The 27,744-nt window shown below is 37.6% G+C and overlaps 1 protein-coding gene and 1 long non-coding RNA gene across 4 annotated transcripts in view; one reads left to right on the top strand and one right to left on the bottom strand.

Moving 5' to 3' along the window:
• Window positions 1-239, bottom strand: part of LOC144238015 (uncharacterized) — a 114,211-nt gene extending 113,972 nt beyond the window's left edge. For both annotated transcript variants that reach the window (XR_013336975.1, XR_013336976.1), the window contains exon 1: window positions 118-239. This is a non-coding gene — a long non-coding RNA (uncharacterized LOC144238015). The remainder of the gene's footprint in view (window positions 1-117) is intronic.
• Window positions 240-3,797: 3,558 nt separating this feature from the next.
• Window positions 3,798-27,744, top strand: part of ODAD2 (outer dynein arm docking complex subunit 2) — a 169,903-nt gene continuing 145,956 nt past the window's right edge. For both annotated transcript variants that reach the window (XM_077771772.1, XM_077771773.1), the window contains exons 1-6: window positions 3,798-4,021; window positions 10,931-11,088; window positions 13,265-13,457; window positions 14,075-14,181; window positions 14,371-14,507; window positions 17,248-17,364. In XM_077771772.1, the coding sequence (XP_077627898.1) occupies window positions 3,798-4,021; window positions 10,931-11,088; window positions 13,265-13,457; window positions 14,075-14,181; window positions 14,371-14,507; window positions 17,248-17,364 (936 nt within the window). The remainder of the gene's footprint in view (window positions 4,022-10,930; window positions 11,089-13,264; window positions 13,458-14,074; window positions 14,182-14,370; window positions 14,508-17,247; window positions 17,365-27,744) is intronic.

Here is a 27,744-nt window from a genome sequence, read left to right on the forward strand (position 1 = left end):
GAGACCCCGAAAACGGTGTTTCTAACGACCATTTTCTATTTGCTTCCTGTCATATTGTTGATTTGCTGCTCAAACCCCTAACTGCTGGTTGCCTTCATTAAGGTAAACGTTTCCCACCTGGTGGAGTGATTCGGGACGAGTCCTCCAGGAAGGAGGAGGTCGAATGACACCGTTTCCAGGGAGGGGACGAGCAGGGGGCAGCGGTTGCAGGCGTCCGTGGAACCGCGGGCGGCCGGGCGTCGTCCGGGCCGCCNGCCCGGGCCCTGCAGCTCGCGCTCGCCCCGCGCTGGGGTCCTTACAGCCTTCCGCGTGGTTCGAGAAATGGGGGTCTTTCTCGGGCCGCGCTCCGTCTGTCTCGCCTCTTTCCTTCCTCCCCTCGGAACTGGGATCCGATCTCTCCTCTCTTCCACCCGCCCATTTNGTCTCTTTCCCTCTTCGCCTTTCTCTTCCGCCGGTTCAGCTCTGCTCCCTTCTCGCTGTACAGCCTTCGCTGCCTGCCTCCACCACCGCCTCAGCCGAGACACTTAGCCTTCAGCTCTAATGCTGGTCACAGTAACTGGTTGGTGTCATCCTCGCGTGTTTTCACACAGGGTTTAAGCGTGTTGATTCAGGGCCCTGTTCATATCAGTCCTCTGAAATTTTAATTTTCCTGAAGCTTCATCATTTTTGGAATGCCAGTGTGTGCACAGACTCCCAGTTGACCTTACCAGACACATTTCTAGATCCCAGATGTTTACAGTTCCCTTAGCTTCATAGAGAATTCGGGTTTGCTTCTGCTCAAGTGTTACAGAAATTATTCGCGGACGTGTTTCATTTTATTAATGACAAGAAGCCTGCAACTAACCCTTAACAAAGAAAAACAAATTGTATTATATCAATTTGATTAGTGGAGAAAATGAGTAACATTAGTAGAGAAAATGAATATGTGATTCTCAATTTATGCAAACACATGCACAAAAACTTTTTTCCTTCTAATCATTAAACTTAAAAAAAAATCTTACCTTAATGCAAAAATATGTACTGTGTATTCACATGTATTCGTTGTAACCGGGGTTCTTAGGCCAAAAGAACTGGAATGGCAGTGGGTAGAAACTGGGGAACAGCTTGTTTGGGGGGAAAAACGTGTTTTGTATTTTTACCTGACTTACACTGACCATTTTTTAACACCTCTGGATTAGTGGAATAAATGTTGTAGCTTTGGTTCTCTTGGTAAATTAAGCCATCAGAAATTTCTTAGAGTTGTGATGGAAAAACATCAGATTACCCTGTTTGCTTTTTTAATGTATTCAGCCAAGCCCGCAAAGTACTTTTTTTTTTGCTTTTTTATACCTGTCTTGTCTTGTTGGAGATTTCATTCCACTCCCCCCCCACCAACAATATTTTATTTGTCTCTTGGATTGTCCTCGTCCCCCTCTTCAGAGATTTTCTTAGACCTTCTGCCAACCAGCCTTCTCAAATAAAGGCTTCTCATTTTCGCAGCTCCTGGTTTACCAGATTTAGAAAAACAAATTGAGGAGATTCAAATAAATGTTATACTTACCTTTCTGTAAAAATTTATCATAATGAAAAGAAGCCCTTTTTGCATTTCTTACCTCTTTTTAAAGTGTCTTCGGCAAGTTCCTGTATAGGGTGTGGACTGCCACAGTCTCATGTAATCTACGAACGTTTATACTTTTCTTTAATAAGGTACAAGAAGGAACTGATACACAGCTTGATAAGACTCCCAAAACAAGTGGTGTACTTAATATTAAAAAACAAATAGCACTGGGCACTTAAGCCTTTCTGTATAAGATAAAGCTATCTGCACCTCTTTTTAGTTTGCTCTTACTCTCATAATATTGGGAAACTCAACAGCATTAGTTATAAGCATCAGTAAATGCTTCTATGTTTGGAATCTAGCAATAGAAACAAACCACTGGAATATTAAAATAAACACACAGATTTGTACCCAAACTGCATACATTTTATTACACTAGCAATTACATATACATATATAAAAATATATACATATATACATATTTCTATATACACATATACGTTCTCAGCCCTGAAAACTATTGTTTTCTTATAACATATTTTGTAATGCCTTGCTATATTCCAAAATCAAAATCTTAGATGGTAATTTTACATATGTGCATAGTTTTAAATATTGATCATGCTCTAACTGTAAAATAAAGGAAAATTAAAAGGTAAAAAATTGTAATAAAACATCAGCATGTAAATGCTCAGGTACCACTGCACTAGAATACATAATGACATGGTCAGATGCTCCAGCCTTCCATAGAATTACATACTGTGAATGCGCCAAATACAGGCTGATAGAAACCCATCATTGAAACTTAAAATGTGTGACCAGCATGTCCATAAACAGCATGATTTTCCAAAATGCTGGTGAACTTACATATAAAATGAGTAAATTTCATATAAAACAAAGCATATTCAATCTTCCTTTGATTTATATGATAGTTGCAATCCTGAATGATTCAATATATTTTAAAACTGTGAAAAAAAATACAGTATGATTATTTGTAAAGTGGCAATAGGTGCTGAGTGCAGGTTTTACTTACCTAAAGTTTTTCACCTACCAGATGCCTGGAGATTATGGCGTAATTCTTCCTTCTGGGGACAGTCATGCATATTGCAGGACATCGGACGTTCTCAGTCCTCATCACTAAATGCCAGTGATGTCCCCTTCCTATCATTTCAATAATGAAGTGTCTTTTATACTACTTCTGTCTTATGAGCGCAGCCTCATTGAGAGCCACTGATCTGGATGTCCTGTTACGGAATTTCAAGATTTAATACAGTGCAAAACCCAGAATCTCCAAGTCATTTCTGTAGAGTCTTGGTTTTTACTGAAACCTCTTCTGAGGTTAGTAATAATTATGGGGGGGGGAAGCTAATTACATTTTATATTTAACTTTATAATCATACTAATATTCTGGAAAGAAGGCGTTAATGACCACTTTTATGAGAAAACAAACAAGTATGGACTATCTGTAAAACAAAGCCTTGAATGTTCACAGTTAGTGTCAGAACTTGCTTTCTAACTTGGCTCTTATTTAATGTTACACATAATGTTATCCTTTTAAAAGAAAGTCGGGGTGCCTGGGTGGCTCAGTCAGTTGAGCGTCTGACTTCAGCTCAGGTCATGATCTCATGGTTCCTGGGTTCAAGCCCTGTGTCAGGCTCTGTGTGACAGCTCAGAGCCTGGAGTCTGCTTTGGATTCTGTGTCTCCCTCTCTCTCTGGCCCTCTCCTGCTTGCTTTCTGTCTCTCAAAAAACTAAAACGTTAAAAAATTAAAAAAAAAAATAACAGTTTAGTTTAATATCATGGTTCTAAACTATGAGCAGCCCAGCTCAGAAGAACGTTGCTCGCTCCACCTCCAGCTCCAGCAGACCTGGGACCCAAAGGCCACGAAGCCCACCTCCTCCAGGTCTTCGTTCCACTCGGAGTTTTTTTCTTTTTCTGTTTTCTTGTTTCCAGTTACTTGAACTTTCTATCTTTGGCCCAGGGAAGTGAGGAAGTTATTCACCTCAGGGCAGACAGATATGGGAAAATCCAAGTACTAGTCAGTTTTACAGAGAGCTGGTTCAGTGAAAATGAACTATTTTATTGCATTAAAGTGTCATTTGATGATTAAAAAATAAGCCTCTAAGATTAAGAAGCAAAATGTGGGTTGGATGGCTTGAAAGTGAAAATGTTCCAGGGACAAGGTGGCTGTGGTCCTCTGTGTCTAACTCTTTCTACTCTGCAGCGGGTATGCTAAGCTCTGGTCTGAGCATTGACGGATCCCATGGGCGTGGCGCTGACCAAATCGGCACAGTGGACCGCTGCTGGATATGGGACCAGAACCTTGGAAATTACTCCTCTAAATGAAGCGATATTGGAAGAAATTATGATGTTTGTGGAGAGCTTTATCTACAAATATCCCCAGGAGGCAAAATATGTTTTTGCAGAACCACTTGAATGGAAAACAAACTTGGACCCCTCGGCATTTGAATCAGGTTATATTGTCAGGTAAGCCAGTAAATTGCTTCTGGAATTTAATATCTTCATTGTACATATTTCTATAGATTGGCTGTAGGTTCGGGGCAAATAATTTAATGTCTGTGACTCTCAGAAATATGCTGACCCAGGGATTGCAAACAGGAGGCACTCAGGTGAAATCTGAGAATACTTTGGCCAACACACCATTCATCTAATTTTTATTTTTTAACTTTTTTTAATGTTTAGTTTATTTTGGGAGACAGAGTGTGTTAACTTGTGCACCAGTGGAGGAGGGGCAGAGAGAGAGAATCTTAAGCAGGCTCCACACTGTCAGCACAGAGCCCAACATGGGGCTTGATCTGAACCATGAGATCATGACCTGAGCAAAAATCAAGAGTAGGATGCTTAACTGACTGAGCCACCCAGTCACCCCCATCTAATTTTTAAATTTGAATTTCTTTTTTTTTAATTTTTAAAATGTTTATTTATTTGTGAGAGAAAAAGTCAGAACATGAGTGGGAGAAGGGCAAAAAAAAGATCCAAAGCAGACTCCAGGCTCCAAGTTGTCAGCACAGAGCCTGACATGGTTCTCAAACTCACGAGTCATGAGACCATGACCTGAGCTGAAGTCAGATGCTTAACCGACTGAGCCACCCAGGTGCCCCAAATTTCTTTTTGATAGAGGATGCATTCTCTAGGTCACCACACTCCAACATTTTTTTGTCTGGGCTTTCCACTCATTCATATGACCTTACAGGTGCCAATAGGCATTGGTTTTTTTTACCTCTGATATAAATAGAATCCCTTCTGGTATTTAAATATATTAATTCCCAGAGTAGCAGAGGGAGAGTGGTAAATGTTGTTCAATACATGGGAGAGTCTTTTTGACAATTAGCATTGTCTTCAAGTGAGAACCTTCCAAATCTGAGATAACGAAAAAATTCTACCTATACCTCAAACAAGGTCACCTTAGCTCTTGTGAACATAGGTAAAATGTATACGTACTCATATAAATGTGATTATATTGTAATTATATATGATGAATTTACGTATATATTCATATGTAAATCTTTTTGTTTTGGTCATCTTCAGTGTATTTTCTACTTCAGGCATTCCCATCCTATTTTCTGCCACCATGTTCCTCTTTCGTTTTGCACATGAACTTTTAAAGTCTGACTTTATCAAAACCAAGTCACTAACCAGCCAAAGCTTCCTAAAGATGCTTTTTCATTTTTCCCCTTTAGGATTATTTGTGAGCATAAACTTAGAATTTCATTTTTAGAGCTGAATAACCGTTCTTGAACTACATCTCAGAAGCATGTTGGTTCTGGTGTCCTGCTTTACCTTCTCTCTGAATTTTCTGAAGTCTTTTTTTTTTTTAATTGTATTTGATTTCTAAAATTTTTTTTAACATGTATTCATCTTTGAGGGACAGAGAGACAGACTGTGAATGGGGGAGGGGCAAAGAGAGGGAGGCACAGCATTCGAAGCAGGCTTCAGGCTCCGAGCTGTCAGCACAGAGCCCAATGTGGGCCTTGAACTCAAGAACCATGAGATCATGACCTGAGCCGAAGTTAGCCGCTTAACCAACTGAGCCACCCAGGCACCCCAATGTATTTGATTTCAAAGTGCCTATGGTCACTTTCTCTCAAAGTGTTTGTCATTATTTATTGCTCCCACTTAAATTCAGTGTAGTGTCACACATTGTTTTTTCTTTTTGTTTTTTCTTTTCTTTTCCCATTTTTTATTGCAATTTTCTTTTTTTTTTTTTACAAATAGTTTATTGTCAAATTAGTTTCCACATAACACTCAGTGCTCATCCCCACAAGTGTCCTCCTCCATGCCCATCCCCCCCTCCCCCCCACNCTACATGGTATCTCAGTGTGGTTTTGATTTGTATTTCCCTGATGAGGAGGGCTGCTGAGCATCGTTTCAACACATTGTTTTTTCTAACTTTGAAGATGAACTCATCTGCAAAACCATATAGTTCAAAAACGTAAACTACTTAGTACAAAGATGGATTTATTTATTTATTTACTTGTTTATTTTTAATGTTTATTTATTTCTGAGAGAGACAGAGTGTGAACAGGGTAGGGGAAGAGAGGGAAGGAGACTCCGTCTAAGCTGTCAGCACAGAGCCCAACATGGAGCTCAAATCCACAAACCATGAGATCCTGACTGAGCTGAAGTTAGACGCTTAACCAACTGAGCCACCCAGGTGCTCCTATACAAAGATTTAAAACAGATGTCAGAAGAGTATCAAGAGTGTCATTGTATTTTCCCTCCGTACTTATTCTGTTTTCCAAGCACAAACATGGCCACATCTGTAACCTACTTAAGTGGGCACCTAAGCACACACACCTCAATTGTATCACTATTTCTCTGTCTTTTATCCTCGTCCAATTTCTTTTGGCTCTATTTCCATTCCTATACCTCTCCATACAGTCTTTATGTACAGTGTTCCCTTTTAAGCAGGGTGTCTTGACCTTTTGATACCAATGTGTGTCTTGAACCAACTACCCCTTGATTGTCTCCCTCCTGTCAGACTTACTAGGCAGCTTTTCCTTAGACCAGTTTTTTGGTTTTTTTTTTTACCCATTGGTCTTATTTCTGACCTGTATTCTGATATATTTGATGTTGGAAGAGAAAAGAAGGGTGTGATAGTAACACTTGTATTTGAGGGAAACCATGCCTTTGTGGCTTGATGAGAACTGGGTAAGGACTGATTATGCTGAAGAAGGTGAAGAATAAGCTGACATTTTGGTAGTAATGAAAAATACCAAGTGCTTACACATCCAAGTCTTGACCATACCCCTTGTCTACCCCTCAAACCAAAGAACTGACAGCAACCCATAGCCACTTGGGCACTCACCACTAGCAACAACGACAAGTCATATAATCCAGAGATGCCTTCAATGGCTGGAAGAATGCATTGTTAAAACAGCCCCAGCTACCTCATTCTTTGCCCTTTGGTTCACATGTACTCTTCTTGCTTAATTTCTGGCCCTTAGGACACCTTTTATTCACTTATTTAAAGGGGGAAGCTGCTCTCCTTCCAGGTAGGATTCAGGTCTGTAAGTCCATGTAGGTATAAATACCTAAGTCACCATAAAGACTTGGAGCTTGGAGTCTCTGAATGGGTTTCTACCAAACAGGAATATTCTGGAGTATTTTAGAATATTTAGGCAGACTCCTCTTCTTGGCAATATACATCTTCTCAGCCTATTGTTCCAAAACATCAGTTTTATCTGCATGGGAAGCCTGTTGAGGTAAGTGAGCTACCCCCTTCCATTGATCTCTGAAGATATTTGGGGGAATATATTTAAATTTGTAGATTCATTTCTTATTTGATGTTGTCTATCTCCAAACTCACTGTTTGGAGCAGCCAATATAAAGTTTGATCAGCCTTCTTCTGAAATAGACTGACAGGCATCCGACACTGAAACTGATTCGCTAGTCACACACTGCAAAGGTTTTACACTTCATCAACCACCTTCTTTTGTGCGGATCATTACTGAGTAAATGGGCACATCACTTTCCACATGTTAGATGACTCATTCTTTTCCTTTAGAATCATTTCCAATGTGTGGCTCTTCATCCTGTAATAACATTTGTCATCATCTTTCCGTGTTCAATGTTTTGGAGGAAAGAGCTCCACTTTCATTTTAATGGAAATCAGAAGTCTCCTTTATTACCATTTTCAATTGCTTTGTTCTTATCAGATAAGATGAGATGAATAATCTCTCTAAGATACCTCACCATAAAGCCCAAGTCTGCAGGAAGCTAAGGACAAATGACACTCCAGTGATCAACACCATCTGTTGGTGGTACACAGAGCCAAGGTGCTTTGACTCATTAGGATATAGCTTGGGAAACTTCTAGATTGGATAAGCATTCAGCACCACTTACTGAAAATGTTATTACCTGTTCTTTTCTCTCCTTCTTTGGTAGAACTCTGATTTTTGAATTATGTCTGCCTTACTATCGTGGTAGTTCAGTTGTGGAATGTCTCTCTGCAGTCTCAGGGATGTGTCTGAGTTGGGACAGTTGTCTTCTGGTTAGAGTTGTGTGTGGATGAGACGTTGGGTACCTAGTACTGGCCCTCTCCCCCCTGTCCTGTACGCTTTGCTCACAATTCATACCTTCCTCATTCCTACTTTACTTTTCTATTTTATAAATCTCCACAGGCATCTTTTTTTTTTTTATTGCTTATTTACCAGGGCTCCTTGATAATGGGCATTGTTTAATCATTTTGCTTTTTTGATTCTAGTTCTCTTCTCAGTGTCATGAAGGCTCAGTTACATGATCTCCATGCTTAAACCATTGTTTTTTGAGACAATCATTATTATATTTCGGTAAGATTTCTAAGTCATGGTAATAAGATCAATGGCCATAACTTTTATTATTGAGCTCTCTGTTTCTCTTACCTGAGAACTGCTAACTAGTTTCTCAAGTATAGCCTTATTTCCCTTGCTACTATTTAGACTCATTTATTGCATAATTACTGTGTCCTGGACACCAAACTAGGCACTAGGGATGAAATAAATGAGACATTTTCCTGCTCACTCACTTTATAATATAAGCTGTTGTATTTCTAGCTCCCTTCCACAATTCCAGTCTTTTGATCAGGTCAGTGGATTTCATTTATAGCACATTTGTCTTTTTTTAAAATGTTTTTAAAATTTATTTTTGAGAGAGAAAGAGCAAGTGGAGGAGGGGCAGAGCAAGAGAGGGACAGAGGATCTGAAGCAGGCTCTGTGGTGACAGCAGACAGTCCAAAGTGGGGCTCGAGCTCCTGAATCATGAGATCATGGCCTGAGCCAAAGTCAGATCCTTAACCAACTAAGCCATCCAGGTACCTCTACAGCACATTCTTTTTCTTTTTTTTTTTAAGTTTATTTATCTTGAAATATGGGAGAAGGGAGGGACAGAGAGAAAAGGAGAGGGAGAGAGAGAGAGATGAGAGAGAGAGAGAGAGAGAATCCCAATCAGGCTCTCTGCTGCTATCACAGAGACCAACATGGGTCTCAAATCCCACAAACCCTGAGATCATGACTTGAGCAGAAATCAAAAGTCACAGACTTAACCAACTGAGCCACCCAAGTGCCCCTATAGCACATTTTTCTTGACATCATGAGGTGGGTACAGTGTTTTTTTTCCCAAGAGCTCTTTCTTCAGGTGTTAGAAACTGTGAACCCAGAAACAAACCTGCTGTTCTATATCCTCCCTATAGCTGGAGTTTTAGCTCCTACTACTCTGTTGAGTTACAGGTTTCAACTGGTGGGAGAAATGAAAAATGTGTCCTGTGCCCTTGACTTCCAGTTTCTCACCACCAGTTTCATCTTCTTGAGTTTGGTGGCTTGATATTGTTGGCATTCAGTTGGCTTATAACTTAATCATGTCATCATCCTTTCAGCACAAGTGTCCAGCCCCGTACAAACCTTTAAGTAATCTCCCCAATCCAATCCTAAAGACACTATTCCAAAAGCTTTTTTTTTTTTAGAGAAAACACATATTCTGTAAACAACACATATCACTCAGGGTTATGAATCTTTTATTCATTCATTCCTCTTCTATTTATCGAGCACCTTCTGTGTGCAGTTACTTTGTAAGTTCCTGCGTGTAGAGCGGTGGGCAAGATTGATGAAAGTTCCTGTATCAGCCTCTTATTGCTGCTGTAACAAATTATCACAGACTTAAAGGCTTAACACAACACAGATTTAATTTCTTACGGCTCTGGAGGTGAAAAGTCTAAAATGAGTCTGTAGGGTTAAAATCAAGGTGTTGGCAGGCCGGTGTTCCTTCTGGGGGCTGAAGGAAAATCCATTCTTGCCTTTTCCAGCTTCTGGAGTCTACCTACATTGCTCCTTGGCTCCTGGCTCTGTGTTACTGTGACCTCTGTTCCCATATCACATCCGCTTCTCTGACGTGACCCTCCTGCATATTCCAGAATAGTCTTCCCATCTCAAGATCCTTAACTTTACCCATTTGCAAAGTCCCTTTTGCCATGTAAGGTAACACATTTATGGGTTTCAGGGATTAGGAAGTGGACATCTGTGAGGAGCCACTGTTCTCCGCATAGTTTCTGTCCTCTTCTTTCTTTCCTAATGAAATAGTGCTATAGTAGCATATAGTCTGAGTGTTTCAGGTTTACTTTTTCTGATGAACTGGCAACATTTCACATCTGTTTATCTACATTCCAGATTAAAATGTGTTAGATCAGGTCTTAAGATGAGAGCAGCTTTGCCAGGGACATCAGTATGTAATAAAAACCTTGGCAATTTAGTTAATGTCGTTAAGTGGTGGAAATCTACAGAAATATCACTGCCACAAAAATATCTTAATATTTTTTAAATGCTGACCTAAAAAATAATTAAAATGGACAGAAACAAATCTAGGAGACCCAGCAATTTCTGATCAGGAAAAGTCCATTTAGAAAAACTGCTTATTCTCCAAAAGTAAATCAAATTAGGGGGTTTGGAGTGGGAAAACAATCCACAGAGGTGCNTTCAGAAACACAGAGTAGCCAAGAAAACGTCCAACCACTAATTACTGTGGTGTAAATTTTATAAATAATATAACATTAGAAAGCCCCAAAACGTGAATGATCACTGTAGAATCAGTGATTTTTTTTTTTAAAGATATCCAGTACATTGTTAGAACAAAAACAAAAACTATGATTGAGTTCACTGAGGTATTCAAGAAATTTCTTACAATTTTCTTCTTGGATCTATTGTGTTGCTCACTATGGTTGCTAATAAGGCTGAGAATTTAAGGGTCTGAGTGTGTACAAAGTAGGAAAGGAGATGAGCTTCTAACATGCATTTATATTCTGTGTTTTATAACGAGATATAGGAATAATTCATCAAAATGTTTTCCATTTAATGTCACTAAGCATCCAGGTAACCTTAAGTTTTCATTTCCCCCCCCATTTTCTAGTGAAACAACAGTGAAATCAGAGGAAGTGGATAAAAATGGACAGCCTTTGCTGTTTCTCTCTGTACCTCACATTCAAATCAGGAACTTTGGGCAGCTGTCACGCTTGTTGCTTATTGCCAAAGATACAAAGCTGAAGGAAGCACAGGCGTGTATTGAAGGTGATATTTATCCTCCAGTCTATGATTTGAACTTTCAGAAACATCTCGGTGGTGGCAGGGCAGGGGCGGGGAATCATTTGTCACAGTCTCCTAGACAACGTTTTGTAACCTAAAAGGTAAAAACAGCCCTATGTTCAACTTCATAAAAAAGTCATTATTTTTTCTTGGCTGAATGTTAATGCTCGTATCAGATTCCTACTTTAAAATGAAAGGCCTTAATACTTTATTTACTACTAGTAAGTTTCTTCTAATTTTAGCATGTGGTTTAAAGAGAGGCTTCCTAGCTTCTGGAAAGACCAGAGGCCTCTGCCCTTTGAAGTCCACACAGGAAAGAAGGTCGATAAGCAGGGCCAGCACCGGAATCCACACTCTCCTCCCAGCACCGCTGGGATGGCCCATAATAGTCTCACCTTCCATTAAGCTCAGCCCTGTTGCATTGTGGGCTGCATGGCTCTGTGTGAATAAAATCATTCGATGGGAAATATTTTTCCTCTCCATTACAGATCTGGATTTTCATCATTGTGTAATCATCTAACATGCTAAAAGAATGTGATCAATTGCCTGCCATAATTATCCTCCAGATTTTTCTCATGAATAGAAATATCTAACAGTAGATAAAGATGCTGTATACATGTTTTGCTTCTTTGGAATTGTGTGACCAAAAGGTCCCAAGCATAAGGTGCCTGGGTTCTTCCTCTCACCATTCTTTGCATGTCTACTCCTGTGAGGTGGGAAGATGATCCTTCCTTTAAAAAAAAAAAATTCTTTAGGGTATTAACCTTAGGGCAGCAGCCTGTTTTTATCTCTTGCCTTCTCTTTTTTATTAGGCTATCTGTACATCAAATGACTCTGATGAGGAGGAATGAAATCTTAAGAGTAAAGCTGAATTCAGAAAGTCATTAATAGAATTAAATTCAACTTAATATATGAACTTAATACATAGACGCTCCTATATATCTAATTTCGCTAAGTATGAATCCTTTGGTGCATTTTGTCCTTTCTGTGAAAGGTCTAGGTACAACCCTTAGTTTTGGGTCTAAATTCCATGGTGCATGGCAATTTGGGGGTCAGGTTTGTGTCTTTCCCCAGAATTCATCTAGTACCTTTTGTTCGTGAGTCTTTATGAAATGACCATCATATGGGTGATAAGTTGAAATTCTCAATAGCAATAATGGATGATTCCTAGATCTCCTTCCCCTGCCCCTCCCCTCACGTGGTCTTTTCTAAGACACCCTAAGCCACCTTCTGCTATTTCCCATGCCGTCCGTAGTCCAGTTCCTCTTGCAGCAGAGTTCATGTCGTCCCTATGCTCTCTTCATTTCAGTCAGGTCAACCTTTTTGAAATAGTCCCATAGGACTTTTCCCCTCCCTGTCCAAATGCATCCATATTTCATCTTACTCGAATTCCTCCTTTCCAGATAAGGCTTTGCCACCTTCTTTTTTGCAACTATGTGATTCTTTGGTTTTTACCAAATTCTGTTTTCAGCATCTCTGGGTTTGACTTTCATGCCTATGTCAGCCTTGATCATGAGTTGGTGTTCAAGGTTCTCACTGTAACTTTGGTATGTGCGTAAGTACTGGCCAGTGTTTTTCCAACTTTCACATCAAAAGGCATTGAAAATATAAGTAGTTTGAACAGGTGGAGTAGACTGGCAGTGGATCTGTAGACTGAGAGAAACATGCCAGTTTTGGAAAGAAAGCATTTGTGAATGCGGAGCACTGGTGCACACATGAGCACACACGTGCACATGTGAGCACACACACACATACACACACACACACACACACAGTTCTAGTGATGATTCTTCTAAGGAAACCAGTATTTCCCTCTCTTCAAATCAATTCTGAGTACATTCATTGAATGCCCGTGTTGGACAATGGCCCACAGTCAACTAAAAAAAAAAAAAAAAAGAAAAGAAAAGAAGGTCTTGGTCTTTGTCTTATTAGAGAGATGACGTAGCTAGATGATATTACGGTCCAAGGCAGGACATCCCAAAGAATACAAGAGAGTTCCTAATATAGTAGAATCTGAGAAGTAGAGATTAATTCAAATTGAGTCCATCAGAGAAAGCTTAAGGAAACACATTTGGGTGGGCTTCAAAGGATTTGTTAGTCTTTATGTTTCTTGTAACAGAAGACAAAAGGATCATTGTTATTTATTTACTTTTTTGGTCAGCTAACAGAGATCCTGTCAGGAAAATCTTGGGTTTGGATTATAATACAGTGAAAGAAGACACATCCACAGTAAACATTCTTGATAAAATTACCAAAGATGAAGATTCTGAAACTGAGATGAAGATGAAGATAGCCATGTTACTCAGGCAACTAGATGGGCACCTCCTGAATCATTCTCTAAAACATATTTCATTGTGAGTCTTTACAAAAAAAAAGAAACCTCTAAAAGTTAGTTACAAAAAGTGCTTTTGGAGTTTTTTTAAACACACAAAAATGTAGAAGTTATTGCTATTGATTTCACATTAAACTGTATTGGAATAAGATTTTAGTTGATCACATAGATATTTCTAATTCTAAAAAATAAAAGTTTGCAGTTAGCATTGCTAAAGTATTCCATGGGGTTTCACCTAATTCTGAGGACATGAAGTGACCTTATTATGTTCAGTCTCTTCAGACTGTTAGGTAAATTATTGAATGATAATGCAAATATCATATACAGTTTGCAAGGCTTAAAACTTGTTCGTTTTTCTAGTTTTTTTTTTCTGGTATTGTAGTGTTATCACTAAGAAAAGAATATTTAAATGAGTATATTTAATGTTGCATTAAACATGAGCCACTGATTTTTTGATATTTTGACAGTGTTGTAAGATTACAACATGGCTAAAATTAACTGCATTGTTTTTTTGTTGTGTAATTTAACCACAATTTTAATTATAAAAAAAAATCCCCCTGCTAAAATGGAATGTTTTCATGTGCTTTCCGTAGGTTCTCTTTTAAAGTGTCAAAATGAATTTCTTACCATTTATTTCAGAGAAATAAGTTTAAATCCTGCAAGTGTTAAGAACGATATAGAATTGCTGAAAAATTTCTCAGGAAAAGGAGAACAAACCGTCTTGGAATCTATCGACTATACCTCAGGTTTATATTATTCTCAGTTTCATTTTTTGTTAAATATAATTATTTCCAAATGCTTCAATAGCGACCTTAGGATTGAATATTTGAAAAAATGAAAACGTAAAACTTTAATCATATTTATTTTTTTAAAGCCGACGTATTTTATTTTTAGGAGCTCCTTTTAATTGATTGAAATTGATTAATTGGTTTCAGATTATGAATTTTCAAATGGATGCCGAGCCCCACCTTGGAGACAGATTCATGGAGAAATTTGTTACGTGCTGGTGAAACCGCATGATGTTGAAACTCTGTGCATTACTTGTAGTGCAGAAGGAGTGTTTTTAAATGGTGTAAGTAATTTTTTAAGAACTCTGTTGACTTTGGTGCTTAGCTCAGTCTCTATAAATGCAGGCATGTGTCCAGGTTTGAATCCTGATGACCACAGAAAATGTGATACTGGTCTGTGGGATTGAAGCAGATCCCCTTGCTATGAGTTTGCCAGGCAAGTCCAAAATTGTCTCAGAATTAGCCCAATGTTCCCCGTTGCAGATCATTAAGTCAGTCTTCTAAGAAATGACTACCAAAGGGGCCCATGCCACTTTATAAAATGAAAACCTCCTTAACAGACAGTTTACTGATTAATTATGCAAGTATTAGGGGAAAGAAGAGGCATAAAAGGAGCAGTGAGGTAACCCAAAAGCAGTAACTACAGCTTTTACCCTAAGAGTTGAGAGAACAATGGGAAGGGGGGGCACCAAAACATGGGAGTTTGGAGGAAGTGCCCCATGAAGCTAGGACCTACATTTCTGGTGACAGGGCAACTGCTGGACTGGGCTGTTGCCTTCAGATCTCAGAAGATGGACCTTGCAGAGCTGGGATTTAGATCTGTAAAGAGTGGACCCTCCTAACCTTGGTGATGGTCCATTAGGAGTTCAGAAGGGGGACCACACAGAACAGGGACCCACATCTCTGAGGAATGGTCACTTACAGGCGGGGCTGGCCCCCTCGGAGCTCAGGTGGCTCCCTGAAACCAGCATCCAGGCCTCTGAGGACTGCACTGCCCAGTTAGTGCTGGTACCTCCGGAGCACAGCGGAGGGTTGTTTGCAGAAGACAGAGCTGAGACCCAGACCTTTGAAGATGGAGCCCGGGTTGGTTGATAATGGTATTTCTGAGAGGGCATAATGAGCCTGGTTCTGGGAGTGCAAGGGAAAAACCCTGGGAACTAGGACTGACTGTTCCCGCTGGGAGTGACTGCTGCTGCCAGCGGTGAAGAGCCGTTGCTAGGGCGACTCTAACAGGAACAGAGTTTGAGGAGGAGGGAGTATGTCCCTTCCTCCCTCCTCCAGCTTGTCAATGCTCCTTTCACTTTCTGCTGACCGACGCTGACCTAAGCTGGCAAAGGAGAAACACTATTGCCGATCCCCAGCCCCAGAGCATTACTAAGTGGGGAGATGGACTTTGGAAGCCTCTAGATTAAAAAATGTTTCATCTTATACCTGTTCACTGAGCTCAACTTTCTCCTTTGCAATGCCTTGCCCTTGGTGTCTGTAGTGTAATTTGGGACCTCAGAGGCAAAGGCTGGAGAGAGAACCCAAATCTGTAACAGGGACCCAACAGTCACAGGGGACTGTTTGGAGATTTGCTACCTCTTGGTTTGGATTGGTGTCAACATGTCAGTGCCACTTTCTTGATTACCAGCAGGCATCTGTCCTGACGTGCCTTGTGCAGCTTTTCTCCTCGGCATGACACTTAGTTGATGTCTGCACAGAGGAGGGATGCAGCCTAAATATGATTGTGCGTTTGGTTTGTCTTGATACTTTAAACGAAACTTCCAATTAGACAATAAGAAATGACAAAAGGAATGATTTTCTTTGACTTTCTAGAGTGGGGCAAGGAGACTTTGTTTCTACCAAAGGCTATTGACCTACATATAGCTTCATTTGATATGGAAATCTAAGTATTCCTCTCAATTTAAGAAAATGAAAGTAGGGGCAAACCATGACTCTTGAATGCCAAGAACAAACTGAGGGCAGATGGGAGGGGAGGTGAAGGGGGATGATGGGCATGGAGGAGGGCACTTGTGGGGATGAGCACTGGGTGTTATATGGAAACCAACTTGACAATAAACTATTTTTAAAAAAAGAAAATGAAAATAGGGACACCTGGGTGGCTCAGTTGGTTAAGCGGCCGACTTCAGATCAGGTCATGATCTCATAGTTCGTGGGTTTGAGCCCTGCAGCAGGCTCTGTGCTGATAGTTGAGAGCCTGGAGCCTGCTTCAGATTCTGTGTCTCCCTCTTTCTCTGACCCTCCCCCACTCACACTCTGTGTCTCTCTCAAAACTAAACAAACATTTAAAAAAACGTTTTTTTTTTAAAAAGAAAGAAAATGAAAGGAACATAAAACTATTCAGTAATTACAGCAAAATGCATAACACACTAAAATTATATGTATATGCATGATGTTTCATATATATGTGTATGTATAGATGGAGTTATGTATATATAACACACTACAGTTTTTTATGTGTATGTTTGATTAAGGGAGAACCAAATCATTCTTATTAGGGTAGGCAAAAAGGGAAAATGAGGAAACGAAAGAGACAAAAAGAAAGGTACAGAGACAAAGAGTGGAGGGACAGATGGTTACATAGAGATTATAATTCTAGAAAATATAAGCCTATAGCAGCTGTACACACAGAACAAGAGCAAGGGTGTGACAAATAGAAACAAGCGCTTCTGTGCTGACATTCTAATCTTGGGGCCTGTTATGACTTCGTCAGAGGCTCTTGAAGTCATAATGCTTTTTTACATTAGATGGGTACAGAGGGAAAGCTTTCCATTCTTTGCTGACTAGCAGAATGCCCTACATGCATAAAAGAGGTACTCAGTAAAGACATGCTGAATGAATGAATGAATGAATGAATGAATGGATAACTTTAAGAGGGAAAGATTTTGACTATATTTCTTAGGTATAAAGACTACATGGATCCTTTAGAGAAGAAAATGATATGTGGGCTTAGGTTGTGATATGTCGATCAGGCTCAGTTGCTAGTACATTAATAACAGCACCAAACTTTTTCTCCCAAAGGGCAAAACAGACGATGAGGGTGAAATTGATTATGAGAGAAAAGGTGAAATTTATAAAGACATTGTCACATTTTTAAAAGAAAAATCAGCAAAATTTTCAGAAATTATGTCTAAACAGGTAAGTTGATAGACTCTTAAAATTTCGTAGCATAGAGTTACTTGACTCAACATTCTGCTGAGAGTAATTCTGCCTATATTCAGACTCTGCTTCTACTTTTAGTGTTTTTCACAATATAATATAAAATAAGTGTAGTACTTTAAGAAAGTTTCTGATTCTCTTCAGGTAATAGGTGTAAAATATCTCAGATTGCTTTCTAAATAACACTCATCTTCCCTTTTGAATTAATAACACTAAGAACAAAGGAGTCAGCCCTAATAACAAAGCCTAGATGATTTGATTGTTTTTATCCTTTCTCAGCATCCCATGATTACTACCTAATTGGATTGCCTTAATAAGTGTGTCACCTGTATATGTATAAGAACTGTGCTTCCTTTGTTCCTTTCATGGCTTTTGAAATAGTGTTGCACAAAGAAATCAGTTAGTTAATAGGGTATTTTTCATGAAATAAAATCTTGATTGAAGCTGATGTGGGCAAGAAACAATATGCATGAAATACTAATGAAATATACTTAAGCTTCTCAAGACAAGGTCAATTCCACAGATCCCACAATAGATAATGTATCAGTTCCATTATTTCCCTTCTGACCCTGCCATTTACGGACCACTCAGTTTTCTTACTGCACTGCTACTACTCTTGTCCCCAAACTTCTCTTTGTCATCATCCTGCAAATTCTTTTTATTGTCTAGTGCTTGAACACCTGTTTCCTGGACTCCAGTTTTCCTTTGTTGTTTTTGTCATAAAATAGCTGTATAGAACATAAAATTTGCCATTTTAACAACTTGAGCGATATCACTGAGTGGCATTAATTACATTCATAATGTACTACCCTTACTATTGTCTATTTCCAAATATTTTTCGTCATCTCAGGCTAAAACTCTCTTCCCACTGTGCAGTAACTCCCCCCTTTCACCTCCCCCAGCTCCTAGTAACCTCTCTACTTTCTGTCTCTAGACATTTGCCTTCTCTAGATATTTGAGATAAGTGGGATTAGACAATATTTGCCCTTTGGTATTTGGCTTATTTCATTTAGCATGATGTTTTCAAGGTCCATCCACGTTGTAGCCTGTGTCAGAACTTCATTCCTTTCTATGACTGAATAATGCTCCATTTGTATATATACCACATTTTGTTTCTTCATTCGTCTATTGACAGACACTTGGTTTGTTTCCACTTTTTTGACTGTTGTGAAAAATGCTATAAATATTGGTGTGCAAGTATCTAGGTCCCTGTTTCAGTTTTGGAGAGTATATATCCAGGAGTGAAATTTCTGGGTCATATGGTTATTCTATGTCAAACTTTTACAGGAACTGCCAAACTTTTTCCACCTAGACTGAACCATTATATATTTTTACCTGAAGTGTACGAGGATTCTGGTTTCTCCATATTCTCACTGATACTTATTATTTTCTGTGCCTAGGTTTGTATGTATGCTTATTGTAGACAACCAAATAAGTATGAAGTATGGTACTCATTGTGGCTTTCATTTGCATTCCCCTAATGATTAGTGATGTTGAGCATATTTTCTTTTGATTATTGGCCATTTATGTATCATTTTTTAAGAAATTTCTATTCAGGTCCTTTGTCCATTTATAAAATGGTTTTTTTTGTTGTTGTTGAATTGTAGGAATTCTTTATGTATTGTGGATATTAATTGCTTATCAGATAGAATATTGGCAAATATTTTCTCCCATTCTGTGGGTTGTCCTTCACTCATCTTGATAGTATTCTTTTATTGATACACAAACTTATTTTACTTTGATGAAGACCAACAAATACATTTTTGTTGCCTGTATTTTTGGTATTGTACTTAGGAAACCATTGCCAAATCCAAGGTCATGAAGATTTGCCCCTCTTTTCTTCTAGGAATTTCATGGTTTTAGCTCTTAATTTTAGGTGTCTGATTCATTTTGAGTAAAGTTTTGTATGTGGGGTAAGTAAGGTAAGGGTGCGATTTTATTCTTTCGCATGTGGACTCGTAGCGTTATTTGTGGAAGAGATTATTCTTTCCCTACTGAATGGTCTTGGCATCATTTTGAAGATCAGTTTACCATAGATGTAGGAGTTTATTTTTGGACTCTCAATTCTATTCTATCTTGTCTATCTTTGCATAAGTCCTATACTATTTTGATGACTATATCTTTGTAGTAGTTTTGAAATTGAGAAGTATATGAGTCCTTAAACTGTTCTTGCTTTTCAAGACTGTTTTAGCTATTTGGACTCCCTTGACTTTCTATATGAATTTTAGGTTTGGTACTGCGAAAAAATAGCATTAGGATTTCGATAAGGATTGTGTTGAATTTATAGATTGCTTTGTATAGCATTGTCATCTTAACAATATTAATTCTTCCAATTTAGAGACATGAAGTGTCTTTCTATTTGTTTTTGTCTTCTTTATTTTTTTCAGTAGTGTTTTATATTTTTCAGGGTCAAGTCTTTGCCTCCTTTGTTAAATTTATTTCTAAGCATTTTATTCTTTTCTGATGCTATTACAAATGGAATTGTTTCTTTAATTTCCCTTTTTATTGTTCACTGCTAGTGTAGAGAAATCAAACTGCTTTTCTTTTTTTTTTTTTTTAGAGAGAGAACACACAGGCACGTGCACAGGAGTGGAGAGGGGCAGAGGGAGGGGAAAAAGAGAATCTTACGCAGGTTCCATGCCCAGCATGGAGCCCAATGCAGGATCAGTCTCACAACTGTGAGATCATAACCTGAGCCAAAATCAAGAGTTGGGTGTTTAACCGACTGAGGCATCCAAATACCCCAACAGAACTGATTTTTGAGTGTTGAAATTAGATCTGACTTTTGAATGTGAATTTCAAAATCAATTCCTGCAACTTTACTGAATTCATTTATTAACTCAGTTTTTTTTTTTTTTTTTAATCTTTTGGTCTTTCTACGTATATGATCNTAATTCTTTTTTTTTTTTTTTTTTTTAATCTTTTGGTCTTTCTACGTATATGATCATGTCATCTGCAGAGAGTTTTACATCTTCCTTTTCAACCTGGATGTTTTTTAGTTTCTTTTTTTGCCTAATTACTATAGCTAGACATTTTAGGACTGTTGTTGAATAGAAGCAGTGAAAGCTAGCTCCTTGCATTATTCCTGATATTAGGGGAAAGGATTTTAGGCTTTAGCCGTTGAACGTGATGTTAGCTGGGGCTTTTCATAGATGGCTTTTGTTCTGCTGGAGAAGTTCCCTTCCATTTAGTTTTCCTTTTGTTCATGTACCCCATCATTTTGGTGGAGCTTCCTAAGCAAAACAGGCATATTAGAGGGAAAACATTGAGGGTTAGTATGTGAAAATAACTTTATTTTTCTCTGTCAGTTATTGTTTCTATAATGATAGTTCAAAAATAATTTTTACTTAGAATTTTTAAGGCAATTTTTCCTATGTGGCCTGTCTGTTTTGGCTTTTCCTATCTATCAAAGCATTTAGGATCTTTTCTCATTCCCGATGTTCTGTAATTTTCCTGATGATATGGTTGGTGCTGGTGTTGTTTGTTTTTCATTAATGGTGACTTATGTCCTTCAGAACTAGAAGAATACTTTTTTTTATATCACATCTTTAAAAGTTTTTTTTTTTTTTTTTACATTTATTTATTTTTGAGAGACAGAGAGAGGCAGACCACAAGTCGAGGAGGGGCAGAGAGAGAATGAGACACAGAATCCAAAGCAAGCTCCAGGCTCTGAGCTGTCAGCACAAAGCCTGATGCAGGGCTTGAACCCACAAACTATGAGATCATGACCTGAGCCAAAGTCAGATGCTTAACTGACTGAGCCACCCAGGTGCCTCTATATCACATCTTTAATCATTCCTTCTTCTCTGTTCTCTTTGCTCTCTTTTTTTTGAAACTTACTACTTGGATGTTGGGACTCTGAGATCCTCTCATCTTATTTTCCGTCATCTACCTTCTGTAAATATCCTTTCACTTTATCTTCAAGACATTGTATATATCTTAACAATTTAAGCTCTCATAGTTTTAACATTTTGTTTTCAGGTGTTTATCTCTACAGATCATATGCTTTCATTTCTCTTAGATGAAATGTGGGAGTAAAGCAGCCAAATCAAGTGGTAGTTGTATGTTCAACATTTTAAGCAATTGATAAACTGCTTTCCAAAGTGGTTGTAATATTTTACATACATACCAGCAGTGTATGAGAGTTCAGTTCTTCTTCATATTCGTCAATAATTGGTATGGTCACAGGCACATGGGTGGCTCACTTGGTTAAATGTCCAACTCTTGATTCAGTTCAGGTTGCTCTAAGGGTCTTGAGATCAAGCCCTGTGTCAGGCTTTTGAAAAAAGAGAGATTCTCTCTCTCTACCTCTGCCCCTCACCCAGCTCACATGTGTGTGCATTCTCTCTCTCTCTCTCTCCCGCTTTCTCTCTCTCTCTCAAAAAAAAATTGGTATTGTAAAACCTCCAATTTTAGACATTCTAATAGGTGTGTGTACTGGTATCTCCCTGAATTATCATTTGCATTTCTTGAATGCATTCTTTCAAATGCTTATTTGCCATTCATATATCTATCATATGGGGTCAAATGTCTACTCAGATCTTTTGCCCAATTTTTTATTTGGTTGCTTAATTTCTTATTGAGTTGTGAGAGATCTTTATATATATTCTTGGCTTCCATATTCAGTCAGAAAAATGACTTGTAAATATTTCCTCCCAGTCCGTGGCTTATCATTTCATTCTCTAACCAATGTTTTCCAAAGAACAAATGTCCTCAATTTTTATGATGTCTAACTTGTTAATTTTTTCTTTATAGCATTGTATCTTATAAAGCATTGCCAAATCCAGAGTCAAAAGAGTTTCTCCAATGTTTTCTTTCTAGAAGTTTTCAAATGTTAGGTTTTACATTTAGGCCTTTGTAATGTATTTTTTGTACATAATATGAGGTAAGGATCAAAGTCCTTTTTTTTCTTTTGCATGTAAATATCTAGTTGCTTCAGCACCATTTGTTGAAAAAAACCCCATCCTTTCTCCATTAAATTACCTTTGTAGCTTTATCAAAATTCAGTTGTCCTTTTGTGTGAGTGTATTTCTGTTCCACTGATCTGTTTGTCTATTTTTATACATGTACCACACTGTGTTGATCACTGTAGTTTTTTTAAATTTTTTAATGTTTTATTTGTTTCTGAGAGAGGGAGAGAGACCGCATAAGCAGGGGAAGGTCAGAGAGAGAGGGAGACACAGAATCGGAAACAGGCTCCAGGCTCTGAGCTAGCTGTCAGGGGCTCGAACCCAATAACCGTGAGATCATGACCTGAGCTGAAGTCGGTGCTTAACCGACTGAGCCACCCGTATGCCCCTATCACTGTAGTTTTATAATAAGTCTTGAAGTCAGGTAGTGTCAATCCTCCAGGGTTGTTATTTTTCAAACTTATGTGGGTGTTTTACATCTTTTGCAAGTCCATTAGAATCTTAGGGTCAGTTTGTCAATTTCATCATAAATAGACTGAAAGAATTATGGTTGAGATTGCGATGAATCTACAGATCAATTTAGAAAGATCTGACATCCGATACTGAAGTTTCCAGTCCATGAATATAGTATGTCTCATGGAGAGACATAAATAAATGGATTATTTAGTTCTTCTTTGCTTTTCTTGGCAGTATTTTGTAACTTTCAGTGCACAGGTCTTGCACATCTCTTGTGAAGCCTACCTGTAAGCGTTTCATATTTTGAGGGGTGTTACAAAAGAAAGCCACAAGCCCAAAATGGCATCACTTAGGCCAAGTCAACCACCTAAGAAATATATTATTATATATCATATAATATATATTATTATCATATTATTTATACCTAAATAACTATTTCAACCAACCAGGAATATAACCTGTAACCAGTCAACTGGAATTTCCAGGTCAGTACCAGGAAATTTACTGATGTACCCCTTCTTCTTTTAGGAGGGCAACCTTGCCTAAACAATATATTCCTTGATAATAAAGTCCCTTTTTTTTAAATGCTCTCTCTGCCTTTAAAAACTTTTCTTTTGTTTAGTTTGGTGGAGCATCTCTCTAATTGCCAGATGGGATGCTGCTGGATGTATAGATCAGTTAAGAAAGGCAGTTAGATCTTCACACTTACTCATTGAGTTTTTATTTAACAAGGGCTATGGTTAATGGTAGTCTAAAATTTTCATTTTGTGATTATCTGTTGCCACTTAAAATACACTTGATTTTTACATATTGATTTTATATTCTGAAAAACGTATTAGTTATAGTGTTTGGTTCATAGATTCTGGGGGGTTTTCTATGTAGAGGATCATATTGTCTGTGTGTAAAGATCATTTTTGCCTCTTCCTTTCCGATCTCAATGACTTTTTTTTTCCTTCCTTAATGCACTAGCTGGAACGGATCCTCCAGTACAGAATTATATAGAAGTGGTCTCTTGTTCCTAGTGGTAAAGGGAAAGCTTTCAGTTTCTATTATGTATGATGTTAGCTGCAGCTTTTTCACATATTAAATTTATAAGATTGAAGAAGTTCCCTTCTATTTCAAATTGTTGAGAATTTTATTAGAATTAGATGTTGGATTTTATCAAATGATTACCTATTGGGATAATCATGTGTTTTTTTCTTTTTAGTTTGTTAATGTAGTTAATTACATTGATGAGTTTTCAAAAAATAAACTAAGTTTACATTTCTGGAACAAACCTTATTTATTCAAGATGTAGTATCTCTATTTATATATTATTGGATCTAACTTGCTAAGATTTTAAGTTTCACATCTATATTTATAAGATTATTTGTGTGTAGTTTTCTTTAATATCTTTGGTTTTGGTTCTCAAAGTGATACTGGCCTTATAGAATGAGTTGGGAAGTTTTATCTCCTCTGCAGTTTCTGGAAGAGTTTGTGTAGAATTAGTATTGTTTCTTAAATGTTTGATAGTGAAGCCATCAGGGCCTGCAGTGTTGTTTGTAGGTAAGTTTTGAAAAAAACAGATTCAATGTCTTTAATAGTTATAGGGCCATGCAGGTTATCTATCACTTTTTGAGGGAGCTTTGGTAGATTGTCTTTATTTATTTTGTTAAAAAAGTTTGTATATTTTACTGGGGTAAAGAATATATAACCTTTACCATTTTAACCATTTTAATTTTTATTTTAAGTAATCTCTACCCCCAATGCAGGGCTTGAATTCATAGCCCCAAGATCAAGAGTCACATGCTCTACCAACAGCCAACCAGGTGCCATGGTAGATTGTCTTTAAAGGAATTTGTCCATTTCATCTAAGTTGTCAAATTTATTGTCATACACTTGTTCATAGCTATTCTTTTATTCATCTTTTCATGTCTGTAGAAGACATAGCTATTGTTATCTCTCTCATTCCTGATATTAGTCATTGGTGTTTTATTTTTTCTTGATTTACCTGGATTGAAATCTATTGATTTTCAGTTTCCTCAGAGACTTAGCTCTTAGTTTTATTGATTTTTCTCTACTTCATTTTGGTATTTATTATTTCTTCTCTTCTTTTTACTTTGTGGATTGTATCATGTGGTTTTGGTGGTAAGGTCTTCCATATTCTTGCTGTTATTCTATTAGTTGTTAAGAGAGAGGTTTTGAGGTGTTTCAACTATAATTGTGGATTTGCCTATTTTTTCTTTTACTTCTGTTTTTGTATTTGCAGCTCTGTATATGCATTTAAGATTGCTATGTCTTCTTGATAGATTGGTTATTTTTTCATTATGTAATGTCCCTCTCTCTCCTTTTCTGTAGTCTACTTAATTTAATATTTTTATAGCCACTCCTGCTTTCTTTTAACTAATGTTTGCATGTTTTATCTTTTCCCTCCTTTTACTTCCGAGCTACCTATATTGTTATATTTGAACTGAGTTTCTTTTAAGTTTTTATTTATTTATTTTGAGAGAGAAAGAGCACAGGAAGGGCAGAGAGAAAGGGAGAGAGAGAGAATCCCAAGCAGGCTCCTCACTTTCAGCACAGAGCCCTATATCAGGCTCAAACTCACAAACCAGAAGATCATGACCTGAGCCAATACCAAGAGTCAGATGCCTAACCGACTGAGCCACCCAGGTACCCTGAAGTGAGTTTCTTGTAGGCAGCATATAACTGAGTCATTTTAAAAAGAAATCTGTGAAACACTTTCTATTGGTGTATCTACTGATGTGTTTAGATCATTTACATTTAATGATTGATATGTTACAGCTTACACTTGCCAGCTTACTTTTGTTTTCTGTTTCTTCTATTTTTCATTTTTGTTTTCTTTTTCTTGAGTTTCTCTGGATTTACTTGAACATTTTTTTAATTCTATATTGATTTATCCACAGTGTTTTTAGTGTATCTCTTTGTTTAGGTTTTGTGTGTGTGCATAGTTATTCTGGGCATTGTACCATATTATACATACATAATTAATAATTATCTACTGTTTGACATTATACAATTTGAGTGAAACACAGAAACCATGTCTCCTTCAAACAATAATTACATATGCCTCAATCCCTTGTAAGTCCTGATGTGTCACAAAAAGAAAAGCTCTCAACATATTCTTCCTTTACAAATATACTATATGAGAATATATCATTTCTCTTTCAACATAAACTTCTTGCAAAAACTGTAATACTATTACACTGATGAGACTGAAAAAATAAATACAACATTAGTAAAAAAAATAAAAGAAACCATACTCCCTTTTAAGTCCCCTTATCATCTCTAATTTATAATTGTCTTTATTTCCTTTGCATGCATTGATAACTATATGAGGCAATGTTATATTTTTGCTTCAACCATCAAGCTTCATTTAAAAAATTCAAAAGCAGAATGAAAGTCTTTTGCATTTGCCTACTTCTTTTCCATCATTTCTTCTTTTCTTTTTCATTCTTCATTCTTCTTTTGCAATGTTTTCTTCTTATATCACAGTCCTTCTATTTAAGAACTTAGCCATTTAGGGTAAATTTGTTGATGATGAATTCTCTTTGTTTTTCCTTCATCCAAGAACTTCTTGATGTCTCCTTCATTTCTAAAGAATACTTTCCCTGGATATAGTTCTTTACTGACAGTTCTTTACTTTCTGTGCTTAAAAAATGTTGTTCTAATTCCTTCTGGCTTCCATGGTTGCTTATGAGAAATCTGTTATTATTTTAATTGTTTTTCTATTTATAGTTAAAATATTGTTTCTCTCTTACTGCTGTTAAGAATTTTCCTTGTCTTTAGTTTGTGAAGTTTGATTATTATGTGTCTTGGTGTGGATTTCTTCGAGGTTTTCTTGAGTTTGTTTAGGGTTTTTTTCAACTTCTTGAATCTTAGATTTATGTCTTTCTCCAACGTACAGAAAATTCAAATTTTGTTAGAATACATGTATTCCCACCCTCTTCCTCCTCTTTTTCTGTTTTTCTGGTGACATGAATTTTGGAATTTTTGTTATGGTCTCACAGATCTTGAAGCTCTATTCATTTTTTTTCTGATCAATTTTCTCTTTGTTATTCAGATTCGGTAATTTCTATTGTTCCGTCTTCAAGTTCATGAATTCTCCCCCTCTGTCCTCTCTATCATGTTGCTAGGCCTATCCAGTGAGCTTGTATTTTGTTTTGTAAATTTTAGTTTCAGAATTTCTTTTTGGTTCTCCTTCATATCTTCCATTTGTTGAGACTTTCTAGTTATTTATTCATTTCAAGTCTTTGTAATTGCTCGCTGAAGCCTTTTTTATGATGGCTGCTTTAAATTCTCATCAGATATTCCAACATCTGCTTTCTCTCAGCATCTGTGCATCATCCTTTCAGATTCAAGTCTTGATCTCCCTGGTTCTTGGTATAATGAGTGATTTTTTTTTATTGTCTTGGACATTTGGGGCATTATGTTGTGAAATTCTGGATTTTATTTAAATCTTTTGTTTTAGTGGGCCTTCCCTGGAACATCCTGCAAAGTCTGAGTACTTCACTTAGTTTCTGTTGACAACTCTGGTGGTATGCAGTGCTTCATTACCATTGGACAGGGGTAGAAGTTCAGTCCCCCTCAGGCCTCTGCTGACACTACCCTGGCTGGGAGAGAAAGAGTGCCTTCTTGAATGCTTCCCATTGGGGCCTCCATGTAACCCATGGAAAGTGAGCCCATTGGGGCATGGAGCTGGTGATTTTATTGCATCTTTTGAGATAATCACATGATTAGCTTTCTTTTGTCTGTTGACCATTACACTGATGTTTGAGTATTGAATTAACTCACATTCAATCCTGGGATAAACCCCACTTGGTCATTATGTCTTAACCTATTTAACACTGGTGGATGAAATTTTATAATATTTTACTGAGAATACTTGCATCTGTAATCATGGAGGATATGGGTAGTGTGGCCTCAGAAAATGAATTGGGAAATATTCACTTATTTTTCTTCTTTCTGGAATTCTTCATGTAGTTTGGATATT

Source organism: Crocuta crocuta, unplaced genomic scaffold (genome assembly GCF_008692635.1).
Source record: "Crocuta crocuta isolate KB4526 unplaced genomic scaffold, BGI_CrCroc_1.0 scaffold457, whole genome shotgun sequence".
NCBI classification, from domain to species: Eukaryota; Metazoa; Chordata; class Mammalia; order Carnivora; family Hyaenidae; genus Crocuta; species Crocuta crocuta.